A 14,711-nucleotide genomic window follows, 5' to 3' on the forward strand; every position below is an offset into this window, starting at 1 on the left:
CATCCGTCCATCGCTCTGTGTCCATCAGTGGCTTCCCCTGCGGAGCAGAGAGGTGGGACGCAGCGCAGGGGGCTCACAGGGGCGGTCTCCCCACAGCAGGCAGCAGAACTCGGCCAAGGCGCGCTCGGTGTGGGAGCAGCGGGCCAGCCAGCTGCGGCTGCAGAACCTGCGGGCCAGCTGTGAAGCGCTGTATAGCGAGATGGACCCCGAGGAGCGCCTGCGCTTCGCCACTTCCCGCCACCTGCGGCCCGACATGAAGACGCACCTGGACCGGCCGCTTGTGGTGGAGCCAGGCCGGGATGGCGCGCGGGGGCCTGCGGGGGGCAAGGCCCGGCCCGAGGGCGGGGAGGCCGGCGAGGGTGCCGACCCGCCGCGCAGGCACCACCGGCACCGCGACAGGGACAGGGACAAGGCCGCAGCCCCGGCGGGGGAGCCAGACAGGGCGGACGCCCCGAAGGCGGAGGGCGGGGAGCCGGGGGCCCGGGAGGAGCGGGCGCGACCGCGCCGCAGCCGCAGCAAGGAGGCCGCAGGCCCCCGCGAGGCCAGGAGCGAGCGAGGCCGCGGGCTGGGCCCGGACGGCGGCCGGCGCCACCACCGGCGCGGCTCCCCGGAGGAGGCCGCGGAGCGCGAGCCCCGGCGCCACCGCGCGCACCGGCACGCGCCGGAGCCGAGCAGGGAGGGCGCGCCCGGGAGCAAGGGCGAGCGGCGAGCGCGGCACCGCGGCGGCTCCCGGGCCGGGCCCCGGGAGGCCGAGAGCGGCGAGGAGCCCTCCCGGCGGCACCGAGCGCGACACAAGGCGCCGCCCGCACACGAGGAGGCGGAGAAGGAGGCCGAGGCGGAGGACAGGGACAAGGAGCCCCGAAACCACCAGCCCAGGTGAGTCGGCGCGGGGCGGGGGCGCGGCCCCGGGCGGGGACGGTCCGCCTTGTTGGTGCTGTGCGAGAAGGCCTTTCACCGCGTGCTGGGGAGCTTGGCTCAGGGAAATTTAGCCTAGTAGTCTAAGGTGCCCAGGTGCAAGGGAGGCTTAGGGCAAAATCGTTGGGACTGGTTGGGATCAGGAAGACTTGGAAAGAACAAGGTGACCCAGAGAGAAGAGAAAAATGGGGAGCACTGTGACGGAAGGAGGGTCAGGAGAGCCTGGGGGAACCTGAGGAGGCCTCCAGGCTAAGGGTGTAACGGAAGGGGGCTGGGCTGTGTGCCTCTGACAGAAAGGACCCTGCCCTGTTCCCTCCCCAGGCCAGCCAGCCTGGTCCCGCGCTGGGACAGGATTCCCAGGGTGACTATGAGAGCCTGGGGGTAACAGGGGCTGCTAGGCTGAGACCAGCCATCTCTACACTTGCCAACAGGTCACAGACCACCCGGAACTCTCATAGTCAGAGGCTGCAGCTCAGGATCAGCCCCACCTAGGCAATGTCTTTGCAGAGCTCTGTGATTGGCCCTGGTGGGGCCCCAGATAGGTAGGCTTAGGGTAACATCCTCTTCCAGGCTTCTTTATTCTGCCAACAGTTCTGTTACATACACATAATGTGATGTCAGCCATGCCTGGCCTTTTGCCAGGGAAAAACAGGTGAGTCAGCTGCAACCCTACCTTTCAGATCCCAAAACACAGAATGTATAGGATGATAAAAATCAGAACAGAGGAGGTGGTCAGGGATTTATTTGATCAGGATAGGGGGGTTTAAGAAGCTGGGTTTTGCAAGTAGAATAGGAGTTTGGGGCTACATCACTCTGATGTGCATTATTGGTTGCAGGGAGTCGCACTGTGACCTGGAGGCCAGTGTGGTCATTGGTGTGGGCCCTGTGCATGCCCTGCCCAGCACTTGTCTAGAGAAGGTGGAAGAGCAGCCAGAGGATGCAGACAATCAGCGGAATGTGACTCGCATGGGCAGTCAGCCCTCAGATCTGAGCACCGCTGTGCGTATCCCAGTGACGCTGACCGGGCCTCCCGGGGAGACCACGGTTGTTCCCAGTGAGTATCTCCCCTCAGCAGCTGGGCAGGGCCCCCCTTGTGTGGGCCCACTTTGTGCTCCTTCTTCCCCTCCTGCTCCGCAGCGGCCACCTGGGGACAGAGCTTGCCTCTGGGTCTCTCTCAGCTGGAGAGTCTGTGCTGCTGGCATCTGTGCCTCCACGCCCCTTTGCTTTCCAGGGCCCAGAGGAGCACTGTCACTGTTACAGGTCACTTAAGCCTTAGTCTCCTCGCTTCCAAAATATTTGCAAGTTCCCAGGTAAGTGCCAGGCATGGTGTTAGTGCAGAGGCCCAGCAGGAGGGAGCGTGACTGGCTGTCCTCCTGGGGCCCAGAGTCTCGTCAGGAAGACAGACCACAACATGGTTACAGCTCTTCACAGTCGTACCAGTGCTGCCAGGATCTATGGCCACAGACCAGCTTGAGGTTGGGGGTTAGTAGGGGAGAGGACGAGGGTCTCAGGGTGGTGGTCTTCCATGCTGCCTGGTCCCTGCTCTGCGGCTCCTCCCAGGCCTTTGCTTGAGGTCCTGAAGGAACGGTGGTTGCACAGCTGACCATGTTCAGGCGCTGAGGGCACAGGATAATAAAAACGTCAACCTCCTGGTTTCAGACTAGCCCCTCACACTGTGCGCAAGGGCACCGGTGTTTCGTGAACACCAAGGACAGAGAAAGCATTCCCAGGGGCAGAGCTGACGTGAATTCCAGATGGAGATATAGTCTCAGGCAGACCTAGATGCTGCCACCCGCCTGCGTGTGTGCAGACCTGTCCACACACAGATGCGAGCACACACGTGCTCTCACCTGCGGTGCTCTCACCTGGGGCCGGGTGTGACGGTGCAGTTGGAGCTCTGGCTGCTGAGCCTTCCCTTCCTCACTGCTTCCTTGGAAGGAAGCTTTCCCTGGTCCCTTGTGCTGTTTCACCTCCCACAGCGGTAGTGTGTGTGTTTTCCCCGACTCCAAAATGAGCCCCTGGGTATGCTTCTTTCTGGATCAGCTTGAGGGTCCCACCTGGCTTTTGCCGACAGAAACCTAGATGTGGCCCCTCCCCCTGACCCGGCAGCCGCTGACCCTTTTACTGCGTCTGTCATTTGCCTTTTCCACAATGCCATACGGTTGGATTTGCATAGTATGCAGCCTCTTCAAATTGGCTCCTTTCACTTACCCATGTTCGTTTAAGGTTCCTCCGTGTCTTTTCATGACTTTATAGCTCATTTCTTTTTTGTGCTGAATACTATTTGGTTGTTGGGGTGGACCACAGTTTATTTATCCATCCATCTGTTGAAGGACACCTTGGTTGTTTGGAAAATTTTGGCAATTATGAATAAAGCATTCATGTTCATGAATAAGCATTCATGTTCAGGTTTTTGTGTGCGCATACATTTCCAGCTCATTTGGGTAAATATCTAAGAGTGTGATTTTTGGACTATATGGTGAAACTGCATTTATCTTTTTTAAGAACCTGATCTAACAAATTGGCTGTATCGCTTTACATTCCCACCAGCAATAAATGAGAATTCCTAGTGCTTCACATGCCTCTCCAACAGTTGGTACTGCCCATGTTTTGAATTTTCTCCATTCTAGTAAGTGTGTAATGATATCTCATTTATTAGCTTATAATTCCTTAATAACACATGATGTTGAGCTTCTTTTAATATGCTGATTTAATATCTGTATATCTTCTTTGGTTAGGTGCCTATTAATCTTTTGCTCACTTTTAAATATTTTATTTGAAAAAAATTGTAGAGACTTAATTTTTTAAAGAGCAGTTTAAGTTTCAGAACAAAATTGGGAGGAAGGTACCAAGATTTCCATATACTCTCTGCCCCCACACATGCAGTAGCCTCCCTATTACTCATCAGAATGGCGCTTTCTTTTTTTAACCAAAGATGAACCTACATTGGCACATCATAATCACTCAAAGTCTATAGGCTGCGTTAGAGTTCACTCTTGGTATTGTACGTTCTGTGTGTTTGGACAAATGTATAATAAGATACATCCATCACTGTATGGCCACACGTACAGAATATTTTCAGTACCCTGAAAACTCTCTGTGCTCTGCCTGTCCGTCCGTGACTCCCACCACTGACCTCTCCATGGTCCGCGTTGTTTCGCCTTTTCCAGAATGCCATGTAGTTGGAATCATACAGTATGTAGCCTCTTCAGATTGACCTCTTTCCCTTACCAACATGCAATTTAAGGTTTCTCTGTGTCTTTTCATGGCTTGATAGCTCATTTTTTTTTTCAGTGCTGAAGAACATTCCATAATGTTATTATCCAGGGCTTCCCTGGTGGCTCAGCTGGTGAAGAATCCGCCTGCAATGCGGGAGACCTGGGTTCAACCCTGGGTTGGGAAGATCCCCTGGAGAAGGGAACGGCTTCCCACTCCAGTATTCTGGCCTGGAGAATCCCATGGACTGTATAGCCCATGGGGTCGCAAAGAGTCAGACATGACTGAGCGACTTTCACTTCATTTCAACATTCCATTATCTGGATGCACCTTAGTTTATCCATTCAACTACTTGAGAACATCTTGGCTGCCTCCAAATTTTGGCAATATGAATAAAGCTGCTATAAACATTTGTGTGCACATTTTTGTGTGGACATAAATTTTCAGCTCCTTTGGGTAAGTACTAAAGAGAACGATGGTTGGTTCACATGGCAAAAAAATATTTAGTTTTGAAGAAACCACAAAACTGGCTGTACCATTTTGCATTCCCACCAGCAGTGAATGAGAATTTCTGTTGCTCCACATTTTGACAGCATTTGGTATTGCTAGTGTTCCAGAATTTGGCCATTCTAACTGGTGTGCAGTGGTATCAGATTGTGTTGATTTTCATTTCCTTGATATCATTTGCTGTGGGACATCTTCATGTGCTTATCCACCCTCTGTATATCTTCTTTTGTGAGATGTCTGTTAAGGTCTTTTGCCCATATTTTATTCAGGTAGTTATTTTTATTGTTGAGTTTTAGTTATGTATTTTGAATAACAGTCTTTTATCTGATGTGTCTTTTGCAAACATTTTCTCTCAATTTGTTGCTTGTCTTCTCATTCTGTTGGTGTCTTTTATAGAGCAGAAGTTGTTAATTATCTCCTAGGAATGTTATTCGGAGAAGGCAGTAGCACCCCACTCCAGTACTCTTGCCTGGCAAATCCCACGGATGGAGCAACCTGGTAGGCTGCAGTCCATGGGGTTGCGAAGAGTTGGACACAACTGAGCGACTTGACTTTCACTTTTCACTTTCATGCATTGGAGAAGGAAATGGCAACCCACTCCAGTGTTCTCGCCTGGAGAATCCCAGGGATGGGGTAGCCTGGTGGGCTGCCGTCTATGGGGTCGCACAGAGTTGGACATGACTGAAGCAACTTAGCAGCAGCAGCAGTAGGAATGTTATTGGAAAATATCCTGGTGCTAGGAAGGACCGAGGGCAAGAGGACAAAGGGGCAACAGAGGATGAGATGATTGGATGGCATCACTGACTCCAGGAGATAGTGAAGTCTGCAGTCCATGGGAAGTCTGTCCTTCACTATCTCCTGGAGTTTGCTGAAACTCATGTCTACTGAGTCAGTGATGCCATCCAATCATGTCATCCTCTGTTGCCCCCTTCTCCTCTTGCCCTCAATCTTTCCCTGGTAGCTCAACTGGTAAAGAATCTGCCTGCAATGTAGGAGACCCCAGTTTGATTCTTGGGTTGGGAAGCTCACCTGGAGAAGGGATGAGCTACCCACTCTAGTATTCTTGGGCTTCCCTGGTGGCTCAGACGGTAAAGAATCTGCCTGCGGTGTGGGAGAACTGGGTTTGATCCCTGGGTTGGGAAGATCCCCTGGAGAAGGGAATGGCAACACTTTCAGTAATCTTGCCTGGAGAATCACCGTGGACAGAGGAACCTGGTGGGCTACAGTCCATGGATTGCAAAGAGCTGGACATGACTGAGTGACTAAGCACAGGGAATTCTGGCATGCTGCAGTTCATGGGGTTGCAGAGTCAGACAGGATTTAGTGACTGGACAGCAACAGGAGTGTTATGATTTTGCATTTCGTGTTTAGGCCTGTGAGGCATTTTGGGTTAATTTTTGTGAGGGGTGGGAAAATCTCTCTAGATTCTCTTTTTTATCTTGCGTTGGATGTCCAGTTGCTCCAGCACCATTTACTGAAAAGACTTTGCCCCACTGCACTGACTGTGATTTGTGGGAACCTGTTTCTGGACTCTCTTTTCTGTTCTGTTGATCCGTTTGCTCATTCTTTCACGAGGACCACACTGTTTTGATTACCATAGCTGTGTAGTAAGTCTCGGGCTTCCCTAGTGGCTCAGACGGTAAAGCGTCTGTCTGCAGTGCAGGAGACCCAGGTTTGATCCCTGGGTTGGGAAGATCCCCTGGGGAAGGAAATGGCAGCCCACTCCAGAAGTTGGGTAATGCTGATCCTCTAACTTTGGTCTTCTTTGAAATTACACTGTTGGCTATTCTGAGTCTTTTACATCACCTTATAAAACTCTAGAATCACTTTGCTGATACCCATGAAACAACTTGTTGGGATTTTTATTGAGATTGCCTTGAATCTATAGATCAAGTTGGAAAGAACTGGCAACTTGACAATGTTGAATCCTTCCATCCATGAACAAGGAATGCCTCTCCATTTATTTAACTCTTTTATTTAATTCATTGGAGTTTATAGTTTTCCTTATAGGGGAAAACTTGCACATATTTTGTTGGATTTATACTTAAGTATTTCATTTGAGGGGATGTTAATGTGCATAGTGTTGTGTTTGTAATTTTAAATTTCACTTGTTCATTGTTGGTATATAGGAAAACAATTGACTTTTGTATGTTCAGCTTGTATCCTGAAACCTTGTAGGAATTTTTTTTTTTGATTCTTGCAGATTTTCTAAATAGATGATCAAGTCATCTGCTAACAAATACAGGTTTTTTTTTCTTTTTTTTAGTCTTACTTACCAATCTGTAAACTTTTTATTTCTCTTTTTTTCCTTTTCCCCCTTGCTGCTTTAGTGAGGACTTCCAGTATGGTGTTGAAAAGGATTGGAGAGAGGGCGACATCTTTTCTTTGTATGTGATCTTTTAAAGACAGCTTTGAGTTTCTCACTATTAAGTATGATGCTAGCTATAGGGTTTTTGGTACATGTTCTTTATAAAGTTGAGGAAATTCCCCCTATTCCAATTTACTGAGAGTTTTTATGATGAATAGGTATTGGATTTGTCAAATGCCTTTTTTTTTTCTTTGTACCTGTTGATATGAGCAAATGATTTTTCTTTTTTGGTTTGTTGATATGATGGATTATATTAATTGATTTTTGATTCTTGGACCAGTCTCTCATATTGGGGTTAATTCCACTTGGTTGTGGTATATAATTCTTTTTATACTTTTTTGGATTTGATTTGCCAATATTTTGTTTGAGAATTTTTAATCTATATTCATGAGAGATAGTGGTGTATAGTTTCCTTGTGATGTCTTGACTGGTTTTAGTATTAGGGTAAAATGCTGGCCTCCTAGAATTTGTTCAGATTTGCTTCTATCTTCTGAAAGAGATTGTAGGGAATGGCTATGATTTCTTTCTTAGGTATTTTGTAGAATTCACCAGTGAACCTATCTGGGCCTGGTGTTTTCTGTTTTAGAAGGTAATTATTGATTCGATCTTTCACTTTAATAGCTATAAGCATATTTAAATTATCTATTTTTTCTTGTGTGAGTTTTGGCAGATTGTATCCGTCCAAGGAATTGGCTCATTTCACAGTTTATCAAATTTGTGGGCATAGAGTTGTTCAGAGTATTAGTTTATTATCCTTTAATGTCCATGGGATCAGTAGTGATGTGTCCTCTTTTATTTCCAATGTTAGAAATTTTTGTTTTCCCTCTTTTATCTTAGCCTAGCTAGAGGCTTATCAGTGTTATTAATCCTTTCAAGGAACCAGCTTTTGGTTTCATTAATATTCTCTGCTGCTTTCAATTTCATTGATTTCTGCTCTAATTCTCATTATTGCTTGTCTTCTGCTTCCTCTGGATTGAAATTCCTCTTCTTTTTCTTGTTTCCTAAGGTGGAAGCTAAATGATTGATTTTGGGCTTTTATTTTCTAATGTATGCGCTCAGTGCTATAAATTCCTTCTATCCAACAAACTTTGTTAAAATTGTGTTTTCATTTTCATTTAGTTAAAATATCTTACAGTTTCCCTCGGAACTTCTTCTTTGACTCATATGTTATCTAGAAGTATGCTGTTTAATTTTTGTGCACTTTGAGAATTACCTTTGTTATCAATTTCTAGTTTACTTCATTGTGGTCTGAAAACAGACTTTTTGTCCACATTTTAATTAGGTTGTTTTCTAATTGTTGACTTTTTAGAGTTCTTTGTATAATTTTAATATAAGACTTTTATCAGATATGTGATTTGCAAATATTTTTTCCCAGTTTGTGGCTTTTCATTTTCTTAACATTTGGTGTTTTTGATTGTTACTCATGGGAGGGTTAACTTGGTCCCTGTTATTACTTCTGCTAGAAGCAGAATGTTAGGCTATTGGCTTCTATATGTTAATTTTGTGTCCGACTACTTTCCTGAATCCTCAAATCATTCATTAGTTTTAGCACTGATTGTCTTTTTTCCCCCTAAGTATATTATATAAAACTTTGCAATACAGTTCTAACTATTCCTTTCTAAATCTTAGGTTTTCCTTCCTTCTTTTTTCTTTCTTTTTTGCTGCCTGGTTGCACCAGCAAATATACTAACATTGGAGTTAGTGGGTCCCCTTACCTTGTTTCTACCTACCTAAGTAAGATTATAGTTTTGGGCTTGAGAGGTGTGTGTGTGTGTATGTGTATAAAGTCATGTTATCAGATCAGATCAGATCAGTCACTCAGTCGTGTCTGACTTTTTGCGAACCCATGAATCGCAGCACGCCAGGCCTCCCTATCCATCAACAACTCCCGGAGGTCACTGAGACTCATGTCCAACGAGTCAGTGATGCCATGCAACCATTTTATCCTCTGTCGTCCCCTTCTCCTCTTGCCCCCAATCCCTCCCAGCATCAGAGTCTTTTCCAATGAGTCAATTCTTCGCATGAGGTGGCCAAAGTACTGGAGTTTCAGCTTTAGCATCATTCCTTCCAAAGAAATCCCAGGGCTGATCTCCTTCAGAATGGGCTGGTTGGATCTCCTTGCAGTCCAAGGGACTCTCAAGAGTCTTCTCCAACACCACAGTTCAAAAGCATCAATTCTTCGGCGCTCAGCCTTCTTTACAGTCGAACTCTCACATCCATACATGACCACAGGAAAAACCATAGCCTTGACTAGATGGACCTTTGTTGGCAAAGTAATGTCTCTGCTTTTTAATATGCTATCTAGGTTGGTCATCACTTTCCTTCCAAGGAGTAAACATCTTTTAATTTCATGGCTGCAGTCACCATCTGTAGTGATTTTGGAGCCCAGAAAAATAAAGTCTGACACTGTTTCCACTGTTTCCCCATCTATTTCCCATGAAGTGATGGGACCGGATGCCATGATCTTCGTTTTCTGAATGTTGAGCTTTAAGCCCACTTTTTCACTCTCCTCTTTCACTTTCATCAAGAGGCTTTTGAGTTCCTCTTCATTTTCTGCCATAAGGGTGGTGTCATCTGCATGTCTGAGGTTATTGATATTTCTCCCGGCAATCTTGATTCCAGCTTGTGTTTCTTCCAGTCCAGTGTTTCTCATGATGTACTCTGCATATAAGTTAAATAAACAGGGTGACAATATACAGCCTTGATGTACTCCTTTTCCTATTTGGAACCAGTCTGTTGTTCCATGTCCAGTTCTAACTGTTGCTTCCTGACCTGCATACACATTTCTCGAGAGGCAGATCAGGTGATCTGGTATTCCCATCTCTTCCAGAATTTTCCACAGTTGATTGTGATCCACACAGTCAAAGGCTTTGGCATAGTCAGTAAAGCAGAAATAGATGTTTTTCTGGAACTCTCTTGCTTTCCATGATCCAGCGGATGTTGGCAATTTGATCTCTGGTTCCTCTGCCTTTTCTAAAACCAGCTTGAATATCAGGAAGTTCACGGTTCACATATTGCTAAAGCCTGGCTTGGAGAATTTTGAGCATTACTTTAGTAGTGTGTGAGATGAGTACAATTGTGCAGTAGTTTGAGCATTCTTTGGCATTGCCTTTCTTTGGGATTGGAATGAAAACTGACCTTTTCCAGTCCTGTGGCCACTGCTGAGTTTTCCAAATTTGCTGGCATATTGAGTGCAGCACTTTCACAGCATCATCTTTCAGGATTTGGAATAGCTCAACTGGAATTCCATCACCTCGACTAGCTTTGTTTGTAGTGATGCTTTCTAAGGCCTATTTGACTTCACATTCCTGGATGTCTGGGTCTAGGTCATGTTATAGACTTTATTAATTTCTATTTCAGTAAGTATTCTTTTATCTGAAATACATGTTGAATTTTGTTGAAGGCCTTTTCAGCATCCATAGAGATCATATATTTTCTGCTTACATATGGAGATTTATAGTAAAAAGCTTTCTTTTGCAATCTTACAAAAAACTACATTAGGTTATCATAATTATTTTTTATGTGATGTTGGGCTTTCTTTGATTATGCTTCATGGAAGATTTTTGGATTGGTATTGACATGTGTAACTTTCCTACATTATGTTCAAGTGTCATAAGGTTTTGGTATTAATGCCATATAGTTATTTCTTGCTTAACCTCACTAATCCATTCCTAAAAATCAAATGTTGTCTTGGGAGTCCAATTTCCCATTTTAAGTGGGAAAAACTTAATGTACTATAAAAACAGTAATGTGTTATAATTGGTTGTACTCAAATCCCCAACCAATTTCTTAAAATAGAACTCAAGCGCAGTTAATCACTGAAAAGTAAAAACTATCATATTAGTACACGAAGCACTTAATACGTTGTTTCCTGATGGTGACAGTTGAAATGGCTGTTCACAGGCAGTAGCTCTGGACACCTCCTTCAGCGAAACTCACACTTTTCCCAAACATCCACACATGATTCTGATAGCTAGCCAGCTGACTTTGGAATCACGCCTGAAGGTTTTCCCCCAATTAAAAGAAAATGTTTTGCATTCTGGGGATTTATACATTTTTCCTACATAAACATCAGTCAAGAAAACCTCAACAACACTGTAATGAGAGATACATATATTCTCCTGAAGTATGAGTATTATATTGGGTTGCCCAGAGAGTTTATTTGAGTTTTTCCATTGATTTTACTTTTTGGCCAACCCAATAATGGACAGAAGTGCCTGGCAGCCTACAGTTCATGGGGTCACAAAAGAGTTGGACACAACTTAGCCACTAAACCACAGCAGCAATAAAAATAAGAGGTGATCTATTGAGAAATGTTACTGGAGGAGATGTTCTGTGGATATACCTATTATTGATCCGTAAAAACAATTAGAATGTTTGATTCTATTTTGTTTCTGGGATAGTTTAAGTAGCATTAGGATTACTTGGTCTTTAAAGATTTAGTATAATTCCTTTGTGAAGTCATCTGGGTTTGGTTTTTGTTGTTGGACAGTCCTTTGATAATTTAATAGATTAAATTATTTAATAGATTTAATGGATTAAATAAATTTAAATTAAATTAGATCATTTAAATCAATATTTAAATATTAAATATTTAAATAAAATTAATTTAATTTATTTAAATCATTAAATTTAAATAATTTAAATTAGATTAAATTATTTAATAGATTTAATAGATTAAATAAATGTAAATTTAAATTAAATTAAATTAAATAAATATAAATAATTTAATAGATTAAATTATCTGCCTCTGAATAGATATTGGTCTATTTAAACTTCTTTTTATCTCCTAAGATCAATTTAGTAAATTATAATTTCCTTAGAAATGATCCTTTTATTTTAGGTTTTCCAATGTATTTACATGGATACAAAGAAGTAGCTTAAGTTTTTAAAACAGTTTCCTCTGGTTCAGTGTTTTTTTTCCCCCTTCTCATTTTTTATCCTGTATATTTTGTATTTTCTCCTTTTTCTTGATTAAAATAGTTAGTAGTTTATAAGTTTTGTGGATTTTTATAAACAGAACCAGCATCTTTATGAGTTCTATTAATATTGTTTTTAATCATTTTTTTCTAATTTTATTCTCATTATTTTCCTCCTACTGCCATTGTGTTTTACTTTGTCGTTCTTTTCTACCTTCTTCAGTGGGAGGCTTAGTGTATTTTAGTCTTTAGTTTTTGTTATATGGTTATTTAGGGTTGTGAATTTTCCTCTGATTACCAATTTAATTGTGTCCTATAGATTCTGATGTTTGGTGTTTTCCTTTTCACCAGATTTTAAAATAATTATGCAATTTTAGTTTGTATTTCCCCTTAGTGTTCCTTCAGTTCAGTTCAGTTCAGTCACTCAGTTGTGTCCAACTCTTTGCGACCCCATTGCAGCACACCAGGCCTCCCCGTCCATCACAGACTCCCGGAGTTCACTCACACTCGTGTCCACTGAGGAGGTGATGTCATCCATCCGTCTCATCCTCTGTCATCCGCTTCTCCTCCTGCCTTCAGTCTTTCCCAGCATCAAGGTCTTTTCTAGTGAGTCGGTTCTTCACACCAGGTGACCAAAGTATTGGAGTTTCAGCTTCAGCATCAGTCCTTCTGATGAATATGCAGGACTGATTTCCTTTAGGATGGACTGAATATTTACTGTAAGGAATCAGGTACCCTGCAAATGAACAGTTTTGTTTTTGCTTTCTGATACGTATGCCTTTGGTTTCCCCTCTTCCCTCGTGCCGCTGGGAGTCACCTCCAGTGCTTCTTCCCATCTGGTGGGAGGAGGGAGCACTCCGCCTTTCACCACTAAGTATAATATTCATTGTAAGTCTCTTGTTTTTAAGATGTTCTTTCAAGTTGAGGAAATTCCCCTTTATCTCTTTTTTCCCCTAAGTTTTTATATTAAAGTGTTGAATTTTATCAAAGTTTCTGCCTCAGTTAATGGGATCATGTGGTTTTTCTCCTGTAATGTGGTAGTCTGCATTGATTGATTTTCAAGTATTGACCTGCCTTGCATCCTGGGATAAACTTGTGTATAATTACTTTATATATTGCTGATTTCTGTTTGATAGTATTTTGTTGGAGAGTTTGGCTTTTGTATTTATGAGAGATATTACTCTATAGTTTTCTTTTTTGTACTCTTTCTGATTTTGGTATCAGAATAATGCTGATTCTTAAAATGAATTGGACAGTATTTTTTATTATTTTTTTGGAGGAGATTGTGTAGAATTGGTGTTAATTCTTAAAATGTTGGGAGACATTTGCTGATGAAACATCTATTAGAATTTAAAAACTGCCCTTAATGGGGCTCTGTTATCTAACCGTACTGGGTGAGTGGCATTGGCCTGTGCTTTTGAAGGAACGGCCCTTTTGTTTAAGCTATGACTTTTATGTGTGTATGGTTGTTTGTGTTAGCCAAGTGTTAGTCAGTCAGTCGTGCCTGACTCTTTGTGACCCCACGGACTGTAGCCCGACAGGCTCCTCTGTCCATGGGATTTTCCAGGCTAGAATACTGGAGTGGGTGCCGTTTCCTTCTCCAATAGTTGTTTGTAGTATTCCCTTATCTTTTGATGTCATTGAAAGGTTGAATCACGCAAAGACGCCGGGGTTCTTGGCCCCCGGAGGAGAAGAATTCAGTCCGGGGCCAGAGACGAGGCTTGATCACTCAGAGCTTCTGTGTAATAAAGTTTTATTAAAGTATCAAGGAGATAGAGAAAGCTTCTGACATAGGCATCAGAAGGGGGCAGAAGAGTACCCCCCTGCTAGTCTTCAGCTGGATGTTGTATAGTCACTAGCAGTCTGTTAATTAAAGGAATGCCTTAAAACTCAGCATGGCACCAGGCCCCTCACCCATAAGATGCATTTTGGGATAATCTTGGCACCAAATGGTTCATCGTGGGCCATAAAATGATTAACTTGAATCTTGAAGAAGGGCAGATCACCATACAAATAGTTTCGTTTACATGGATTAGGGGAACAATATTTGAGTATAACATGCTGGTTTGTCAAGTAGGTTCTGAGCCAAGAGGCGGAACCAACTTGAAGACAGAGTCTGGGGTAAATGCATAGTACATTAGCATAGCTTAAGACAAACATTCCCATAAGAAAAAGGCGTTGGTTATCTCTAGGTTTGAGAATCGGAGAAGGCAATGGCACCCCACTCTAGTACTCTTGCCTGGAAAATCCCATGGATGGAGGGGCCTGGTAGGCTGCAGTCCATGGGGTCGCTAAGTCGGACCTGACTGAGCGACTTCACTTTCACTTTCCACTTTCATGCATTGGAGAAGGAGATGGCAGCCCACTCCAGGATTCTTGCCTGGAGAATCCCAGGGACGGGGGAGCATGTTGGGCTGCCGTCTATGGGGTCGCACAGGGTCGGACACGACTGAAGCGACTTAGCAGCAGCAGCAGCAGCAGCAGGTTTGAGAATAGTTAACTTCAGGTGAAACCAGGTGTCATTATGGCAACACAGTATTTTAAGAGAAACCTCTTTTTAAATTTGTATAGAGAAGGAAAAAATATCGCTAGTTTGTTCCCTCCTGCCGCTTAAGACAAATAAGAATGTCTGACACTTGCAGGCTATTTCCTCAGTTTGGAGACCCCTGGCCTTCCTGCCTGTTACCCTCTCATCATCACGATCTGTAGTGACAGCTGTTGTCTCATTCTTGACATTGGTACTTTGTGTCTTGTCTCTTTTTTGTTAGTCTTACTAAAAACTTTTT

At 43.8% G+C, this 14,711-nt stretch overlaps 1 protein-coding gene across 1 annotated transcript in view; it reads left to right on the plus strand.

Moving 5' to 3' along the window:
• Nucleotides 1–14,711, plus strand: part of CACNA1B (calcium voltage-gated channel subunit alpha1 B) — a 210,777-nt gene that overhangs the window by 125,050 nt on the left and 71,016 nt on the right. The window contains 2 exon segments of the mRNA NM_174632.2: nucleotides 97–876; nucleotides 1,752–1,969. Of these exon segments, the coding sequence (NP_777057.1) occupies nucleotides 97–876; nucleotides 1,752–1,969 (998 nt within the window).

This window comes from Bos taurus, chromosome 11, assembly GCF_002263795.3.
Source record: "Bos taurus isolate L1 Dominette 01449 registration number 42190680 breed Hereford chromosome 11, ARS-UCD2.0, whole genome shotgun sequence".
Lineage (NCBI taxonomy): Eukaryota > Metazoa > Chordata > Mammalia > Artiodactyla > Bovidae > Bos > Bos taurus.